This window comes from Rattus rattus, chromosome 3, assembly GCF_011064425.1.
Source record: "Rattus rattus isolate New Zealand chromosome 3, Rrattus_CSIRO_v1, whole genome shotgun sequence".
Classification (NCBI taxonomy): Eukaryota; Metazoa; Chordata; class Mammalia; order Rodentia; family Muridae; genus Rattus; species Rattus rattus.
In genome coordinates this window covers 149,201,293-149,221,666 of record NC_046156.1, presented here as the reverse complement: position 1 = coordinate 149,221,666, position 20,374 = coordinate 149,201,293, and the positions used below count along the sequence as shown (strand labels likewise).

Here is a 20,374-nt window from a genome sequence, read left to right as displayed (position 1 = left end):
CCGCGAGATTTACTTTTCAACAGCGACTTTTTTTACGCCACAGAGTACCTTCTGGAAGCCGCCGCTATTGGAAACGTCTGTCCTCCTTGAACCGAGGGGGTGTTCCAAACTTAGAAGGCAGCGTCTAGAACACAAATGCTACTAGACCTAATCCAGTCACCGATTCAAGGATTTGGGTTTTGAATTTTTCTGAATGCAGAGTTGCAGCGGGGAGCTAATTTCCTTAAGACATTTTTCTTTTCCTTTATTGCCACCCCGCCTCTGAGACGTTGGTAGATTCCACTTCCGGTCTCCCCGGAAATTTCGCGCGATGGAAAGAGGAGGTGAGGTTTGACCGGCATGAAGGCGGGCGGCTGAGTTGTCTGTGGCGCGCATGAAGCACGGCCGGCTGGTATGGCCGCGGGCGCGCGTGGCTGCCGAGCTCTCCGCCCCTCGCCGGCCCGTGTTTTCTTGGCTGGGTCGAGGCTACCGCAGTGCATGCTGGGGGCTGCTTTCCGCCCCTCCGTGCATACGATCCTAGGCCTGTTAGAATTCGCCGTGTCGCGAACTAGCTGCTGCTTTGAGTTATTGAGTTACTGCAAAGATAGCAGTAATAAGAATAATACCTACTTCACAAGGTTGCTGGACGTCAGGGAGAACATCCTTGGTCGTCGGCACGCAGTATTTGTTCATAACTTCCCAGGTTACACAGATCATGTGACTTGCCCACGAGTGTCCTGCTTGGTGGAGACAAAGTAGCACGGCCTGGTGCTCAGAGTCTCTTCCCCTAGCGTTTTGCTGTTAGAAAGATACCCCATAAGGGTAATTGCTCTGTACATCTGCCAGAAATCACGATTCATTTATAAGCTGAGGTTTATTTGTTGCGAGTTTCCACTGTCTCCACCCGTACCCCACAGAATAGAAGCTGTCCCTGAAGTATTGTCGGTTTTTATTAGGTACTCAAAATTAGAATGCATGTAACAGCGCAGACCTGAAAGCCAACCTACTGTCATACAGGTGGTGATTTGCTAATCTTGCCTTAATGTCTAACTTTCTGTCTTTTAGACTCAGTGATGCTTTTTTGGGCTTTAAGAAGTTCAGATGGTGGATTCTGCAATCCATTTTGCTTGTTAATTTGAGAAGAATAGAAAATCTCTTAACGGTGTCCTCTGCATCTTATTTTTTTGTCTGAATGCTAAGATAACTCCTAGTATCAATCGTGGATATGTAGCAAAAGGACACAGATTGACATTTCAGGACAAGTTTTTTTTTTTTTAAAGTTTCATTATGACATTTTCATATATATAGTTCTTAGTCGTGTGTGTGTGTGTGTGTGTGTGTGTGTGAATGAATCATTATGTTGTACCTTGCCATGACATATAAGTAACTGTCCCCATTATCCTCTCCACTCTTCCCACTTGGTCCTCATTGTTCCCCAACTAGTTATTTATCACATAGATGCATATACTATATCATAAAGTCTAGGTTCCACATTAGAAAACATGTAGTATTTTGTCTCCTGCCCTCACTTATTTCCCCTTCCACCTTCGGACCTCTTCCTCCTCTGACACACACACAACACAACACAACACACACACACTCAGATACAAACAGGATTCTACCTCAGAGAAAACATGGTAGTTCTGAGCCATTAGTTTAAAACTGAATAAAGCTCCATGTATATACATACATACACTGTATCCATTCCTCTGTTGGAATCCAGCTGGGGTCAGGAAGGACTTGATGGATGGCACAGGCAAGCAAAGGCACTTGTTGCTGAACCTGACTTGTACTTAGTTTCTGGGTCCCATGTGGTGACGGAGCAAGCAGACTCCCACTTGGATCACAGACTGCCTTCCTGTTTGGCTTCTGCTCTACTCCCACTCTGTTCTTCATGGACTGGTCCAGTGGCTCGATGCTTTTGCCCTCAGTTCAGATCCTCTGCTTAGGTTCCCTATGTTTCCTTTGTATTCCTTCAGGTGCTCATACACAGTCTGACACTTCCTGCATCCTTTGCCTCAGTTGGTTCCTACAACTCAGAGGCCAGCTCGGAGCCCCTGGAGACCAGGGCCTCATTGTCTACCTTCTGGCTTTGTGAGATGGTACGTGTGTCTACAGGTGAGGCACACCCTGGGCCATCTGACACGTGTTTAACTGTCATCGCCCAAATAGATACAGTGTGATCTGCCTGTATGATAGAAATACTTCTTATTTAAATAATAATACTTATGTTCAGTTGTAAACATGAATCAGGTACTGATAAGGAGCAACATGAATGAATCCAGAAGACATCATTTTAAATGTAAGTTTGTGAGAGACCAAATACTGTGTGTGTGTGTGTGTGTGTGTGTGTGTGTGTGTGTGCGTGTGTGTGTGTGTGTGCGCGCGCGCACGCGTGCATGGTCATGTGTGTGCAGGAGTTCCATATATGTAACCACGTAGGCCATAGTTTAAAGTAGATATTTCTGTTGTATTCCACTCACTGAACTTGCCTGTTTTTGCTAGGCTGGCTCGATGCCTGTCACTGGGGTCTGTCTTCACTTTCCAGTGCTGTGTTTGTACCTGTCTTTTGCATGGGTTCTGGGAATCTGCTTGAAAAGCAAACACTTTACCCACTGAGCCATCTCCCTGGCCTTTGCAAGCTGGTTGATATAAGTCACCTTTGAAGCTACTTCTGTAAATCCAAAGTTGAGGAAGTAGAGGCTAAAGTAGTGGTTACTTAGGGTGGGTGGGGAGATGACAGCTGAAGGATAAAGGGTTCTTGGGCAATAAAAATCTTCTCTAATTGACTGGTGAGGGTTTCACACACCTATACTAAAACCTGTTGAATTGTACACATTAAATGGACAAACTGTATTTGTATTAATTCTGTCCTAGTAAAGTCTAAAAACGCTGGGTTTCTAAGCTGAGGCTTTCTTTGTTCAGACTATTAAATGTGAAGTTTTATGATTAAAACTTGCAGTAATGGATACTGAGATAATGCATTAATTACTAGAGTCCCAGACACACTAAATCAGTACATTAGATAGAAGATGTTAATTTTCTTTAATATTGAAGAAATTTACCAAATTAATTTTGACAGTGGGATTTAGAAGTCATTTAGAATTTTATACAGTATTCAATGAATTTGTCCTTTAAAAGAGATTAGTGGTGCTGGAAAGGTTGCTCAGGTGTTAAGAGTACTTGCTGCTCTTACAGAGGACCCAAGGTTGGTTCCCATCACCCATGTCAGGAAGCCACAACCACCTGAAACTCCAGCTCCAGAGAATCTGATACCCTCTTCTGGCCTCTTCGGGAAGACAGACAGACAGACACACACAGACACACAGACACACAAAGCATGAATCGGTGTCAGAAGAGTTGTTGAGAAGATGTAGCCTTTGTTTTCTAGTGTGTGCTCCATGTGTTTCTGATCTCTCTCGATGGCTCAACCTAGAAACGCCTGAGGAAGAAAGGCAGTCGGGATGTGTTCTTCCTACAAGTCCGGAATCTGACAGTTTGAAGACAAGCAATTGGGGGTTCTTGATTACTGGGGTCATTGGTGGTGCCCTGGTGACAGTGTATGCTGTGACTACGCCATTTATCGCTCCAGCCCTCCGGAAAGTTTGTTTACCATTTGTACCTGCAACTTCGAGGCAGGTTGAAAATGTTGTCAAGATGTTGCAACACAGAAGAGGACCTCTGGTGGACATTGGCAGTGGTGATGGACGGATTGTGAGTTATCCTAAAACATTTTAAGGTTTGGAGCCAGAGTTGTTAAATTTCCTGCTTTATTTTTATTATGAGGCTTCTGCAAAGATTTGCCAAATATGACAGTTTTAAAAGTGTGTTCTATTTTGTGTTTGGCTAAACTCTTGTACCACCAGCATGTGCTCAGAGTTCATTTTACTGTGATTGATTTTTTTTTTTTCTCCCCTGGAGGAAAAGAGCTCTGTAAGCATGCCAGAGAGAAAGGAGCAGTTAATTGCTAATTATAAAATAGTCTATCAGAATTTTTGGTCCAGTAAAGGTGGCATAATCACAAGAAACGTGCTGACCATGGTGTTTAATTGTCTTTACTCTTGGAGCTTAGATGCTTGCTTTACATTTTTCTATATTGATACATGGGTAAGGAGTGTTTCCTAGGAGTTGATAAGAGAGTTAAATAAGAGAAGTGAAGCTCTTCACTTTTGGTGAGTCCCTACTTGATTAAAGACAGGATTTCAAGATAGGACTAACTGCATGTAGCTGTGGTCCTAGTACTTGGGGGATGGAGGCAGGAGGATTTTGACTTCAAGGCTAACCTCTTCTATATACAGAATTTGGGCTACATGATGCCTTGTCTAAAAAAGAAATTCCGAATTTTAGTGGCTTCAACTTATGATCCCAGCCTGAATCTCTCTAAGAAAAGGTCACTCACTGACTGGCGGGTGAGCTGAGGCAGGTGGCCGGTCAGCTGAGGCAGGTGGCCGGTCCTGATGAGCAGGAGTGGAGACAATGGGAAAGGCTTGTATTCTGGCAGCATGTGTGCACAGACCAGCCAGACTGCACTACCTTCTTAGTCCCGTGGACATTGGCTTTGTTGGGGAGACCTGAAATCATGACAGAGACAGTAAAGGCTCTCTATATAGCTTTAAAAAGATTTCTTATACTGTGGCAAAATCTGAACTTTAATATTTCCCACCTTAGCAATTTTTAGTTCTGTTCTATTAAGTAATTCCTGTGGTTCAGTTGTCCATCCCCGAGATGCTTTCATCTGGCTTGGGATGGGGCTTGTGAGCACCCTTCCTTCTAAGCTACAAGGCTGCCTGGCTTTATCTTGTGCAGGCAGCCACAGCTGCTGGGAGCTCATGAAGCTGTGGTCATGGGGAGGTTATTTTTACTGCTTATTATCTGTCATGCATTTTCATTTTTCCCTCTGCTCTGCCAGCCACTGGTGCAGAGGCATGCAGATTTTCAGTTTGTAGCCTCCTAGGGTTAGCTGAGCCAGAATCAGGGATACATTTGTCCAAAACAACCCTGAGTATCTCTTTCCCGATACTCAAGGTGAAATCTTTGACAAAATGGAGAAAACTTTGAGTTGGCCATTGTCTTGTTTATGAATGATAGAACTTCAGATATAAGATTTTTACATGGCATCTTCATCAAAGGGGCAGTAGCCATTTTAAAGCCTATATTATTTACATGAAATAATGAGTTTCATTGTGAGATTTTGTCCGTGTACACCATGAACTTTGGTCCTGTCACCCCACCCCTTCTTGTAGCTCCTGTCTTAGTTACTGTTCCATTGCTGTGATAAGACACCATGACCAAAGCAACTTGAAGAAGAGTTTTGGTGGGCTTACAGTTACAGAGGGCCATCATGGTGGGTAGCACAGCAGCAGTAGGGTATCGGAACAATAGCTGAAAGCTCACATCTTATTGATTGCAAAAGGCAGAGAAGGAACCTCAAAGCCTGCCCCCAGTGATACACTTCCTTGAGTAAGGCCACTCCTACTAATTCTCCACCAATTGGAGACCAAGTATTAAACTATGGCCTACAGTGAGGGAGGGGGGCCTTCTCAATAAATCTACCATATTTCTCCTCTCCCTGATCACTGCCTCTTTCCCAATAGCCCTAAAGGAGTATCTTTTAATAGGATGGCTTAGGGTTATAAATCACAGATAGGGAACTCTCATACAAGATAACTTCTTTTTTTTGCTAACCTCTTGCCTCTGTTAGGTGATTGCAGCTGCAAAGGCAGGCTTCCCAGCCGTCGGGTATGAACTGAATCCGTGGCTGGTTTGGTACTCCAGATACCGTGCTTGGAGGGAAGGCGTGCATGGCTCTGCCAAGTTTTACATTTCAGATCTATGGAAGGTATGGACAACCCTGGGGGATGGGGCTGCAGAAGTTAGTGGACCTTATTCATTCATAATTACCATGACTGATAGAGTGTGTCAAGAGAAATACAGTCCACACGAATATTTTGGCATAACAAATGTATATGCATTTTAAACTGATAGATTTTACAATAGGCCGTCCTTTAGTGTAGAAGCTTCAAGTTTTGATAAAAGTCATATGAATGCTAAGAATTTATTGACCAAATTAAAGCATTTTCATTTTTTCTTATGAAATGATGAAATATTTCATTTTACTTGGAAATCATAGTTTATTCTTGGTAAGTATTTGGCTTTGCTCTGTGTGTTTGCATGTTAAGAGACAGACAAAGATGGAGGATAGAGCCAAGAGTCTATGAACTACGCTATGGTAATTCCTTCTTGTCCTGATAAGTATGAGGGTTTTCTAAATACATTTATGTCTTCTTTTTTTCTCAATATTTTTATTATTTGGGAATTTCACATCATGCACACCATCACACCTCCCAGTCCTCCCAGGTCTGCCCTCCCCTCTTATAACTTACCCCTCCATCCCCCAAAAAAAGAAAAGAAAAGAAAAAAAAACCCCATGAGTCCATTTTGTGTTGCGTATATATTCACTGGAGCATGGTCAAACCACCAGTGGTCGGCCTCTTTAAAAAAACTGAGTCTTTTCTCACCCGCACCTCCACCAGAGCCCCTCAATTGTGGAGAACTACACTTTCATATCCTTTTATCTGTACTCTTAATAAAACCACAAACTATCTATTGTGTTAGGAAAGCTTCACAAAGTGCTTTTTCTTAACTAAGAATTTACCACTTGTAACACTGTCCTCGACAGCTATGACACTGCACTTGGACTTTGTATCGTTTTCAGGCTCTGTATAGCTGAGTGGTCTCCACAGAGTAAATAGGACTTTTATTGGGCAATAAGAATTTTGGCTGGCAAAGCACTTTTAACCCATTTTTTTCAACTGCTGTAAAAACTATTTTATTGTACTTTAAATGTACTGTTTTAGGGAAGAGGAAGATGATTAGAAAGGTGAAGATGCCACAGTGTGAAACAGGTGGCTCTAGGTGATGACCAGGAGCAGGGCAGAGTCCTGCCCTGAAGGAGGCCCAGTGAGGATGAGAGGATGAGTCCCAGGATGCATTTGAAGAGCTGATGCATTTGACTGGTGTGCGTCAATGTGCGTGTGGCAATGTGTTCTTTTTGCTTGGCCTCTTGAGGCTGTTCTGGCAGTGTGGGCTCCTGTGAAACAAGATTCATGACTTAGAATAGAATTAACCCACCTTTGTTTTCCATCTTGTTCAGGTCACCTTTGCACAGTACTCGAATGTCGTTATTTTTGGTGTGCCCCAGATGGTGAGTCTGCACCCATTCCCTGTGACCTGCTTGTTGCTGGCACTACCAGCTATATGCAACACATCACCTGTCACACACAGGCAGTGATAGCTTCCTGGTGACTTTGAGGGAACATTGGATTTCAGTTCTTTGGTTTAATAAAATACTTACAGATCTTCAAAGTTTAATCTTTAAGAATTCAGCCACATTTAAAAACTTTAGTTAAAGAGAAAAAAATCTCAATGATCTCCCAAAGCCTTAACAACCGCAGTTTGAAAACTGCTTCATGAGGTTCCAGCAGTGAGTGTAGTCGGTGATTTTCATGACTGCTCACTCACACCCTGCTGCAATCACTTGGGGAAGTTAATGGGATGTTCCCTTTGAATTGATCATTCCTTCAATTTTTCTGGAAGATAATTTTCAGGGTGGATGAGCATTGACTGGTTTCAATTTTCTCCACTTCGCAGATTTGCCAAAGAACTGAATATTGAACTTTGATTAGGTATGTTCAAAGTGAGAATACCCCACTATTGTACTGAAAATGGGCTTTTCAGAGACGTTCAGGGTAGGATGCTTTATGTCATTCTTGGCTTAGAGACCAGAGATAGCAACCCTCTTTTATTTCTCAAAGTTGTAATTGTAGTCATAATAATCTTGGCAGAATTAGATGTTTGCTAAGTGGCGGATCCAGTTTTTAATTAAAGAAAAGGAAATTTAGTTTTTGTTGTTTTGTTTTCATATTTATGCCTTAGATTTTTGTTGTTGCTTTTTGAGCTAGAGTATCTCTGGGTAGTCAGAGTTTAAGTGCTTGAGAAGTTTATCCCCACATTGGAACTTTCAGTGTAATGGTGCAGTCTTTGCTTTTTACAAACCAGCAACGACACTATTACAGAAGTGGCTGTTTATATGTCTGTTACGGTACCCGAGAGTACTTCTGTTCTAAAAGTGAAGGCAGGTGTGAAGACTTGCTCCCTGATCATTTAAAAACTTTCTTGGGTCAGGCCTGGGCTCACACCTGCAATCCCAGCACTCAGCAGGCCAAGGGAGGAAGGGCTATGGTGAGTTTGAGGCCAGCCTAGGCTACAGAGTGAGACCCCGTCTCAACTCTTCCACCCCACAAATAAACATAATTTTTGATCATAGACTAGATAGGGATTTGTCATGGTGATTTACTACTTATAATGCTCAGCCTTTTCCTTCTAAGATGTAATAGTTAGCATATTGGATGTAGGAGTGTAGAGAGTAGATTTACTGGGAATCCTATACTGGAGAGGTGCTAGGCTGACATGTAGGCTCTGAAGCCCTGCTGCCTTGTCCCAGCTGGGGGCAGCAGTGGCCTTTATGATGCTGGGTTGAGGCTGCTCTGCTGCCTGAGTCAGGGCTGGTTTGCACATTATGTCAGGGGCTGTTTTCCTCAGGAGCAGTGTGAGTCTTGTTATTTTGAAAAATACATTTGCAATTATTGCTTATTCCCCTACATACAGACAGCTTTCAACCAAGTAATTTGAGTATTTCGCTGTTCCCAGGGAAAGAGAGGAGCAGTGGGAATTCACAGAGCAGTTGTGTTCCTTAAAAAGAGATTGGGCTAGCTTGTGTTCTCCATGTGGTGGGTTGGTGAGGGGCACAGAATGCTCATTTGGCTTTTGTTGAGCTGGAAGGCTGAGTCTCATGTATGGAACCCCCACTTTCATCCCACATCAAACTTTACTCAAGTGGAAGTAGTGAGGGGCAGGAGACAGTGCTGGCTGGGAAGTTGGAGACCAGCTTTGCCCTCTCATAGTTGTGTGGCCCTGAAAAAGTCCTTGCTTGTCTGTGTGAGGATGCTGTTAAACTGCATCCTATTCTCTTGGGCACCAGTCAGTAGTACTCCTGCCACGGAAAGTAAACGCAGCATGCCATGGAAAGTGTTTCAGGGCAGCCGATGCACTGACAGGCACGTGGAGATACGGCGGATCCTTAGGGAAGTGCAGAGGAGGACAGCTGGCGTTGTAAATCCTCATCCATGCCTTTGATGCTAACTGGATTATTCCTAATGGCACAGGGCACTTATAAGTGGAAATTAGTGCTAACACTTCAATATGTAGCATGTATCAAAGTAGCATGACAAATGCCATTTGGACCTGCTAAATACTACGAAGCTTGCAAATACCATAGCATAAGCTTATGAAACAAGAGCTTCTTTTCAAAACATGGAACAAGTTGATTGGGCCTTTGTTTAAAACTCTCTGTGAGACTGGAGATGTAGTTCAGGTGGTAGAGTGTGTGCCTAGCGTGCATGAAGCCTTGGGTTTAGCCCCCAGTACTACAGAAAACAGTTGTGCTGGCACATGCCTGTAAACCCAGCACATGGGAGGTAGAGGCATAGGACTAGAAAGAAGTTCAAGGTCATCTCTGGCTCCATCGTGTGTTTGAGGTTAGCATGGATTACATAAGACCTTCTCTCAAATAAACACCCCAAAGCAAAACCCCAAACAACAACCCCTGTGATTTCCTGTTCTCTTAGAGACAAGTCCAAACCTGCTGAGGGACTCTGAGACTGGTGTGGAGTGGCCCTGCCCACTTGTGACTTTGTCTTAGCCATTTCTCTATTAGTTGTTCATGGACTTGGCTGCGCTCTCTTCCAGAGTCTGGGGCCATCCATTCTTGTTGACCTCAGGCCCACTCTGCTCTGGGCCTAGTTAGTGACTGTCTGCCCCTTCTTCTGTGAAGCTGTCCATAGTGGTCCCTTGAAGTGGGTCTTAATGCTCCTGACTTTCTACTGTGCAGCACCTTGATCCTGTCCTTCAGTGAATATTGTACACTGGGCCCCTCTGTGCCTGAAGGCTTTGCTCATATAATAAGGAGCAAATAATAAGGCTGCTGCACAGGAGACAGGGTCTCCTTATCACTTGACTACCTCAGTGAGTAACAAAATACACACACCCTGAGGTACCTTGTCACTGCTATAGAGGCAGTGGGACCTGGCAGAACAGAGCCAACAGATGAGGCGAACTGAAGTCTCATGCAGTGGTCAACTTTATCCAGAGCCCCAGACAGTTTACACGCTGAAGGGTTAAGAAGGGCCACATGAGCAAAGTGCCCATGAGTTCACACTACATGCAGTCACAAGACCCAGTCACACATAGCAAAAACATGTGAGGACCATGTTCTTTGTGACAGCTCCTCTATGTTGCAGTATAATTGAAAAAAGCACATGACCTGGTTCCCGCGAGTTCCCACTCTGAGAGGATCCACTGTTTCTCACCCCCCTTGGTGGGTTGTTATGCCTGACACATGACATTGTGTTCCGAGGGCCGTGCTAACATGGCCCTGCGACATGCTAGCCCTAAGCATTCTATAGCCTAGCACGGCTTCCTGCCATGGACTCTGCTCACACTCCCAACAACCCAGTGAAGTCATGACTCAACAAACTATAACCCAAAAACCAGATTTATATGTTAATTACTCAATGTACAATACATCCATATAATTAACTTACAACCAAATGATAAGGATATAAATCGACCACCTAGAGAAGATATAGTTTTCTCATTTAGAAACACAAAATCCAGTACACATTCATCCTGTAACAATAGTCATAAGAATCTATAAATGTGCAGAGAGAAATCTTAACATTCACCTCCATGTTCTCTTGACTGCTCCTCTCTTTGCTCCGTTCTCCTCTCCTCTCTAAAACTTTTCTCCCATCCATCCTTCCTTCTTGTCCAATGACAGACAGGCCTTGTTCTATCCTGTACCTGCCTTCACCTGCATAACGACATCAACCTATACCTCTACACTAGCAGAAAGATTATATGTCGAATGAGACACCCATGTAGAATACACCATATACTCGAGGAGAAAAATGTTCTGAGGGGTTATTGGAGGCAGGGAAGGGGTTTGGCAAGGTCAATATCTCTGGAAGGATACTATCTGTGAGTTGTCATCCAGGCTAAGGACCTGCAGTGACAGTGCTGAATGGTGTGTGCTGGTTCGTTAGCTGGAATGGTGAATGGTTGGTTGGAGAACAGTAAGTAAGGATAGGTGATAAGGGTGATGTAGATTTGAGATGAGTCAGGGAACAGAGCTGGTACATGAAGGATGCTTGTCCTTTTATGGGAAGGAGTTGTTGAGGGTAAGCAGAAGGCAGAGGAACTGGTTAGGGTAGAAAAGACCATCACAACTTCATGGAGGTCAGACCCACGAAATTGGGAGACACATTATGTGCTCTTTTGGGTATCCAGGTGACAGAACTGAGGCTCAGTCTTGTGTAGGTTAGCTGGTGAGAAGATGTCAAATTCCAGCTGCTCTACAAAGAGGAAACTCAGCAGCAGTAGTGGGCATGTCCAGCATTGGTGAGACAGAAGAGTCAAGGCCAGTTACTTTTTGTCTTCTGCTTCCTGGGTGTTTGAGTCATCAGGAACTGAGCTGGGGAAGAGAGGTATAGGACGAGCCCTCTGTCAGCTCAGTGTGGGCTCCTGAAGTCACATTGGAAGTGTTGGGTAAAGCAGAGTCTAGACCTCAGGTGCAGGGACAGGCAGACCTTAGGGAGGAGCCACCCGAGGTCGAAGATTTGTCTTAGAAGTAGGCATACCCAGCCAAGGCTTCCGGAGATCCTCCTGGTAAAGATGTCCTCACTCTCGGAGCCAAGTGGAAGAAGAAGGAAGCTGCCAGGTCTCAGGTCACATTGTCAGCCATAGGCCTGTCTTATGCCTTTAGCTAAAGAATGATTAGGGTATGATGAGTTTGTGTCACTTTGAAACCCATAATTGTATGAATAATTTTGAATTCTATTAGGCAGGCATAACACATCACTGCTTCTCTTCGTGTGTGATATCGGGACAGATTGATGCATATTTATGTGTAATTTAGTCAGTTAATTTCTTATGATTGAAATAGCTTCTTTCATTTTTAGGTTTATCTTGACTTAGCATATGACAGTCACCCTGAAATAAAAGAAACTATAAAAGAGAAAAGAATAGTAATGTGAATACGCTTACAATTATCTTTTTATGAACAAAATTACCATAAGAAACCTGATATTTTGAAAAATGCATGTTGTCTTATTTTTTGTGTATTTAATTTTCCCTCAAGGAATAATTCCTTTTTAAAATCTTTGCTGGCCACTGGAAGAATAGAAATCTCCTCTCCTTAAGGGGACTTTTTCTCTTGTTACCAAGTCTAACGATGCATTAGCATTTGGGTTTGTTCCGTCCATATCATGGAGGTTTTTCCAAGCCATTTTTGTAAGATGCTAGTCAAGAATAAAACCTTCACAAGAGCCCTGTTGGTTTCTCTGTCTGGCTGTAGTTACTTTCAGAGGGAGTGGTTTTTGCTTAGATCTTCATTTCGAAGTATCATTTTTCATTACAGGAATCCTTGAGAATTGCTGATCTAGGGTTTCAGAAAGGAAGGTACAAAAGCTTGAAACCTTTTGTTGAACCAAAACATAAGGAAGTACTCAGAATTTTTTTTTTTTTCTTTTTTTTTCGGAGCTGGGGACCGAACCCAGGGCCTTGCGCTTGCTAGGCAAGCGCTCTACCACTGAGCTAAATCCCCAACCCCTGTACTCAGAATTTTTAATGGGACTATTTCCAAAGGATGAAGAAGCTGGGTATAGGAGATGCTCCTTGGGCAGATTTGGACATTTTGAACATTAGTGTAGGAAGACCAGCAGTGAATTCTGAGTCGTTGGGAGGGCCATTAGAACATGGACATTCCTACTTGCCATAGATAGATGTTACAGGCATGGAGACGGGGACACAAGAAGGGAAAGCTCCTCCTCGCAACAAAATATGACCTCCATCTAGAGGACAGAAGGAGGATTACTGTCCTACCATCACTTTGAGTCTTTATGGTAAAAGTTGAGTTCAGTCAGAATCCTCAGTGCATGCTGCTTCTAGGGCAGAGGTGACCTGTGAGTAAAGGTGCTTACAGTACTCTACAGCAGGTCGCTAAGGGTAAAGGGAAGACCGTGAGTACATTACAGAGATACAGGGTTCACCCTGAACAGATGCCTGATGGAGCCATCCGGGCAGAAGGGCCGCCTGGGCTTCTGGAGCTCTGGTCAGTTCATAGGCTTGCAGCAAGGCCATTGCCAGAGACCCACACTCCAAGCACTGAGCCATCAGGAGTAAATATCAGAAGAACCTGAGGTGAGCGTCATTTGGTCCATTGCCATGAAAGACTAAGAAAGATAGGAACTGTTCCATGTCAGAAGGGACTGAAGTGGGCATATAGCTGAGTGGTAAACACCCCCTGTCCGGCATGTACAAGACCGTAGGTTCATCTCCTAGTTCCACAAGACAAAACAAAATCAAAAGTAAAATTAGGAGACTACAAACCCATATGGCCAAGCAAGAGCATTCCTCACTGCTGGCTCCTTGGGTGGTGCCGTCATCACTGAATTGTTATGGGCTTACTGTGGGTAGAGTGACATGCTTCCTGAGGTGAGCCTCATGGGGAGCATGAAAGGAACAGGATTGCTGTGTGCAGCTTCTCCTCAGAAGGCACAGAGGCAGAGTTCAGGGAGGAAGAGCCTGTGGTGAACAATGAACCTGCCCTGGGTAGAACTCTGCCCGCGGTGGACTGCTTATGGGTCCCTTTTCAGTTCTTGCAGCTTGTCTACGATTTTACACCATCTCAGAATCAGTTAAAAGTAGAAAGTGAAACAAACAACGTTAGAATATGAAGGTGTTAGTACACTTTTACAAATACAGGTAATTTTAAATAGTTGCTAATGTGATGTAATTAAAATGTCAATACTTTCAGCAAATATTAAAAGCACTTTATTGGTAGGTTGGGTAATAAAATTAATTCAAAATTGATATAATCTATATTGTTCAGAAATTCACTCTTATGGGTGTAGAGTTAGCTTAGTGGGAAGGGGGTGCCTAGCATATGTGAGGTTCTGGCTGCACTTTGTAGAACTAAAAACCCCTAAGGGAAGACATGCATCATTAGTGTGTTATAAACATTCTAACATTATTTCTAATGATAGAATGTGTATACTTTCTCATGGTCTAATTAAACAATATTTCACAGACTCTAAATGTTGGTGCTATGATGTACTGTTAATAGTTGAGGGAAAACCCCAGCTCTGGTAATTCTAGGGTAATGTCAGTTTAGAGATGGTAAAAGTGTAGACAAATGTGTCTTAACTACCCGGCACATGCTGTATTGCAGTAGGTAAGTAGGTAAGCCATTTAAAATAGTATTCTAATTATTGCCATGTCATGATTTTTGTCAGAAAAGCAAAATTTATGATACGTATTTGCTGAAATAGGTTATTTTATGATTGTACTAGAAAATGTCCCTGTTACTGCTGGTAATATGTCTTCTTGTGTTAATGGATTGCTTGATAAGTGTTTGTGCCTGAGGTGATGTGTTTTGTCATATTTTCAGGGCCTTTGAAGTGCAGAAAGGCATTTTGAAGTCTTCTCTGTCAGTGTTCAGGGAACCTAATGGCTGTTATTTTCCACAGATGCCACAGCTGGAGAAGAAACTTGAGTTTGAACTTGAAGATGGTGCTAGAGTTATTGCCTGTCGGTTCCCTTTCCCACACTGGACTCCAGACCACACCACTGGAGAGGGTATTGACACTGTGTGGGCCTACGACATGAGTGCTTGTAGAACACAAGGAAAGAGGGCCTGATTGTGATCAGCTCGGCCAGTAGAACTCGGCAGAGACAGTGGACTGTGGGCTTCCTCATCTGAGACGCAGAGCCAGCTCCTTGACACTGAATGACAAGTCACTGCTGCTCTCCTTGAGAAAATGAACAGAATCTCAGAGAAACATTTAAGTTTAAACTCTGCTGCTTTTTAAAGGGCAGTTTCACACAGCCTGGGTTGGCCTTGAGTTTGCTGATGACCTTGAACTTCTGATCCTTCCACTTTTACCTCCCCAGTAAAATGTGCTTTTAGTGGAACATTCTGGATGGGCTCACTACCTTTGCATATACTAGGGTGCATGAACATAAAAGTAAGTGACGGTCTGTGGGTAAGAAGGCTGTCATCTCAGCAGCATGGTTTGATGGCTTGGGTGAAGAGGACAGGGCACTTATGCAAACATCTGCATTTCCTGTAGTTTTGTTCATGACTGAGATTTATCTCCTTTGTGTAGTTTGCAGTTAAATTAATTTTCTGAAAGATTCAGAGAGTGACATTTAGATTTTATAATACTTACAAGGAATGTTTTACCCTAAGGCTGGTGGTGTACTATACTCCATTGATTGAATATGTACCTGTACAACTGTGTGTAAATGTAAATGGACTATGTAACACGCATATGTTTCAACATTGGGGTTGTGATAAATTGCACATGGCTTTAATTGGCAGTGCTGGCAGTTTTAGTGTCATTGTGTTACTATAATCTAAGTGGTACTATCTTAGATTTGATGAGGCTTTTTGAGAACATCCTTGGTTCAGGGAGCAGAGAGTAAGGTTTAACAGTGAGTGACTGTGGCTCTGGCTGGGATCTGTGTAGCAGTTAGTAAGGGTAAGTAGTGAGTGAGCTTTTGGATGTGAGCTGAGTTCCTGTTCCCCGAGGAGGCCTGGGACAGTGACTTACCTACTGTGTCTGAGCCTTAGTGTCTGGCACCAGGACAGTGACATACTAGACATGGGTTTGGGGATCAGTTTTTGAACCTAACCACACATTCTTTGGTCTGCCAACACTCTGGGAACGTTATGCAGGGAAGTCACAAATTATTTCTGCTATTCACTTCTCTTATTTTATGAGAACAGCCATTTATTTAGCATTTCTCACTTATGAGAAAAGACTGATTTAGATAGAAGACAAGTTAAGGAAAATCTTTGCATGTGAGTAGACAGGCTTCATAGATCTGAAAAATGAATATTGAATGGCGGCAGCTCAACTCATCTGCTCTTGTCAGAGAAAAAATGGAGCTCCACTCTTACATCTGGGACCTAAATCCCACATGTCCTAATGGGACTTTAATTTTAAAAGATGGCTGAATATTTCGCTAAACCGATGAAAACAGGAACATTTGATATTTTCCTTGTAAGCGAGGACCAACCGGGAATACATTCATTTCATCAGTCATTCATGACGTGTGATGTCTGTTGAGGCTACTGGTTCATGATGAGAAACCATGTACCCCGGCACTTGTGTAGAATATAAAACACACAGCAGTTTTTAGTGTGTGCGAGGCTCTCTGAAGAAATAGAAGCTTTGAATGTTTGTGAGGAGCACATGGAAGGCGTGGGCATTAAATCATTTGTTGACTACTGCTCCCCTTAGCTCTCCTGGCCTTGGGTTTTCCTGGGAGGTCAGTTCTGTGTGGATGGGCAGTCTGGGTGGGAGCACAGACTTTGTTGTCCAACTCTTGCTCTCATCTCCTGCTCCAGCCACTGCTGTAATAATCCAGACACACTGAGAGGGGCCAGTCCTGCTCCTTGCCACACATATGTGGTGAGGAGATGTAGGGTCTTTGGGACCTTGGAGGTATTTCACAGGTTTCTATGTATGTGTCCGATGGGTTTGTAAAAGGCATCAAACTGCAGTCATTTATAACTTCCCCTTCCCCCTTTACTATGGTGAGAATCACTGGGTGCTAGGTCCTGTGACCTCAGAGATCCATAGAAGTGTACTGCCCAGCTTCCTCGAGGTTGTGAACTAGTCTTTAAGATGGTGCTTTGTTAAGTAAACAGTGCAACAAGGAGCTTCCGTACTAGGAGGCATGGCTTCTCTCTCTTTATCAGTTGCTAGGTTAAGGACACTGATTGATTTTGTTCATGAGAGCTAGCTACTATGGTAAATGTCAGAAATATGGTTCATGTCTAAAACAGATTGGGATCAGGGACCAGTGACAACTTGATAAAATTCAAAGCTAAAGAAACTAAAAGCTCTTGGGAGAGCCCTGGCCTGGCATGTGCAAGGCCCAGTGTCACCCCCCACTCGTACACGTTTTGGGACAAGGGGTCCTTGCTAATGAGCCTGAGCTCCTCCACTGCCCCTGGAGTTAGGTTATACTGATTGGCTTTGGAGAGTGACGAGGATCCTGGGGCAGATGTAGACAAGGAGGCTGTACTGGCTGGTTTTGTGTGTCATTTTGACACAAGCTGAAATGCTGCCATGAGACCCAGCTGTAAGGCATTTTCTCAATTAGGGATCAAGTGGGTAGGGCCCATTGTGGGTGGTGTGGTCCCTGGGCTTGTAGTCTTGAGCTCTATAAGAGATCAAGCTGAGCAAGCCAGGGGAAACAAGCCAATAAGCAGCATCCCTCCATGGCCTCTGCATCAGCTCCTGCTTCCTGACCTGCTTGAGTTCCAGTCCTGACTTCTTTTGGTGATGAATAGCAAGTCTAAGCTGAATAAACCCTTTCCTTCCCAATTTGCTTCTTGGTCATGATGTTTGTACAGTATAGAAACCCTGACTAAGATAGAGGCCAGACCCAAAAAGAAATGCGCTCTGTGAAGTCACCTCAAGTTAGACTTCAAAATTCTTCCTGTAGACAGAAAGCAGAAGCTGGACAGCCACTTGGTGGGGATGTTGCAGAAGCAATCTTTGCAGCATATATGAGTCACAAGATGAACTGAAATGATGGTTTTTCCCACTCTTCATAGGGCCTCCTGAATCATTTGAACAAACCTCTAGGTCAGTATAAGGTAGAGTGTAATTCTGACCAAACCTTCCATCCCCACAAATGCAAGTTTCTCAAGACCATTTTTCTTTTTCTTTTTTACTAAATTTTTTGTAAAGCACAGTGATCACAATGTTGGGATGCTGACGAATGAGGTTAAATTATACCAGAACAGCCATGAACTGTGAAGCTCGGGAATGTTGGGCTCTAAACTTTGGGAAGTGGTTTAACTACAATGGATAAAGCTCACTTAGAAAATACCTTTTACATTAGTGTGTGTGTGTGTGTGTGTGTGTGTGTGTGTGTGTGTGTGTGTGTGTGCATGCACATCAGGGGAATCGGGAATTACACACACGAGGCAGACAGAGGACAATTTGTAGGAGTCAGTTCTCTCCTACCATGTGGGTCCTGGGATCAAACTCAGATCATTAGGCTGGGTGACAAGGGCCTTTACTCACTGAGCCTGTTGCTGGCCCATAGACACAGCTTTTGAATCCTCTTGTCAGTATAGTTCACTAATGGTTCCCTTTCCTCCCTTAAGGAATGGTGTCCATTCCCAGCCTTGTGAAGAGAATAATCTTATAGAGACCGAACATCCTCACAAACCTCTGTCGATGGGAACAAGACTTGAGTATCTGAATCTGTGCATACTGTTGGCTGATGGACTGGCTAACAGAAAGGGGCGAGGAGCTACTTGGACTCCATGTTAGCTTAGGGAACATGAAGACTGGGCACAGACATCAGAGTTAAGGGCTAGAGGTCAAGGTCAGAGGGAATTCAGTGCTCATTGGAAGGACAAGTTAACAGACTTCTGAGTATGTCATGGTCCCAAGTAGGAGGAGCCAGCCCACAGGACCAGAGGCCCTTGGGAACAGAGCCCAGTCTGCCCTTACTTGCTAAGACTAAGTGAACTCTTCCTGGAAGGACACAATTTATAAAGTAGGTAATTTTTAGAACCAATGAAAATAGCACTTGCCCAAACAGGTATTAAGCACAGGGAACCTATTATTCCTAAAGACAGGGTGGACCATATACTTAAATAGGAAGGCGGATATTTGTACAAAGGAAAGGGCAGCTGCATCTAAATAACGCAACAATGTCTCTCAGCTTAGAAACCTCTGGTGGTTTGAGAGTCCTCTTAGGCAGAACCCCTTCCTTTAGATTGAAGTGCTCTGTAATAATGACACATTATGAGTCTCCTGGAAGCGGCACACTTGTGACTCAATGAACTGATGCAAATTGAACATGAGCAAAAGGACCATATAACTTTTATAGGTGGGGAAATTAGATGTCTTATTTTTCTAATTTAATATTATGGTGTGAACATTATCCGGGAAGGATTGATCAAACAGTGGCTCATTGATCTCCGGGTTTAATCCAAGGGTGGAAGGGAGACGTTGAGTTAGTTCTCTTCTTTCATACTGCAGGATAGAAAACAAGCAGCAGGTCCAAGTTGTTATGAAACACCAAGCTCCAGAACAGCCTCAGAAAACCGCACACATCTCTGTAATTTTGCTGGATACGTTAGGTAGTGGGGTCTTGTGGGGTTTGCTTTAAATTCAGCTCTGTAGCGTGTGTACACACATTTGAGTGTGAATGTGAGTGTGCTTGTGTGTGTGATGTGACAGTTAACAGAACGACAGTGTGGCAGAAGGCTTAGACTAAATCCCTGTAAGTAGCAGTTGGCAAATTCACAAGGCAGGCAAAGCTCGCTTGTTTGTCATCTTGCCTCTGTCCCCTGCCTCTGCCTGGTCCCTAGTGTGCTACAGATCATTTTATCACATGGCTTCTTGTTCACATATCCACTTAAGTGTTAGATTACTTACTGCTGTCTTCTAAGGTGTTTGCATCTTGTCAAAGAATCTCTTTAACATAGATTTGATCTTGGTAAGACTGAACAAAGTTAATTTGTAATGGAGAAATGTTACATTCTTCTGCAATCCCTGCTTACCACACTGCGTACCCATGGCAGCTTAGAAGGGCAAAGAAGGCCCATGTGGGGTTTCTCTTCCTGAACATGTTAGTGATGAGAAATCTGTAGCTGAGAGACTGGCAGTGATTGCTGACATATGCCAACTGTCCACCACAGGCCTTACACACAGGGGGATTTCACAGATGTAGTGGTACACAGCTGTAATTCCACACTCAGGAGATAGAGGTAGAAGGTCAGGAGTTCAAGGTCATACTCAACTACATAGTAAATTCAAGGATAGCCTATATTACATGAGACCTTGTTTCAGAAATACAGGGAAAGAATTATGTGAAATCTGCAGTGTAGACATGACATTTCTCTTTTGGATAAACTAAGTCATGAAGTCAGTGACACATTTGGCAAGGCACATGCAGTACTTAATCTCTTGATGCTGGCCGACAGTAAAGACACACATGTTTTCCTAATTTGCACTTCTGGGCCAGGCCATGGGGCTGCTATGAGCCCATGCCTTTGACTGCATGAGCTCAGATATTAACAGCGTCTGAGTAGCTCCGAAGTTTGGGTTCTAAGCCTCTTTGAATCAGCCTTCTCTTTGGTAGGCAAAGGGTGGTCCTTGATTGAAGGCGTATGCCTGAAGGATAAGGCTGCAGATCTAACAGATTTCTTCTCCCCACTTTAAAGAAGGTTAGCGGAGCG

At 43.6% G+C, this 20,374-nt stretch overlaps 1 protein-coding gene across 1 annotated transcript; it reads left to right on the top strand.

The window, feature by feature from the left end:
* Positions 1-35: 35 nt before the first annotated feature.
* Atpsckmt (ATP synthase c subunit lysine N-methyltransferase) lies at positions 36-15,477 on the top strand. Its single transcript, XM_032898670.1, has 5 exons — positions 36-323; positions 3,416-3,693; positions 5,681-5,818; positions 7,133-7,183; positions 14,625-15,477. Exons 1-5 carry the CDS (start codon positions 311-313, stop codon positions 14,793-14,795), a joined length of 651 nt encoding a protein of 216 aa, XP_032754561.1. The 5' UTR covers positions 36-310; the 3' UTR covers positions 14,796-15,477.
* The last annotated feature ends 4,897 nt before the right edge of the window (positions 15,478-20,374 follow it).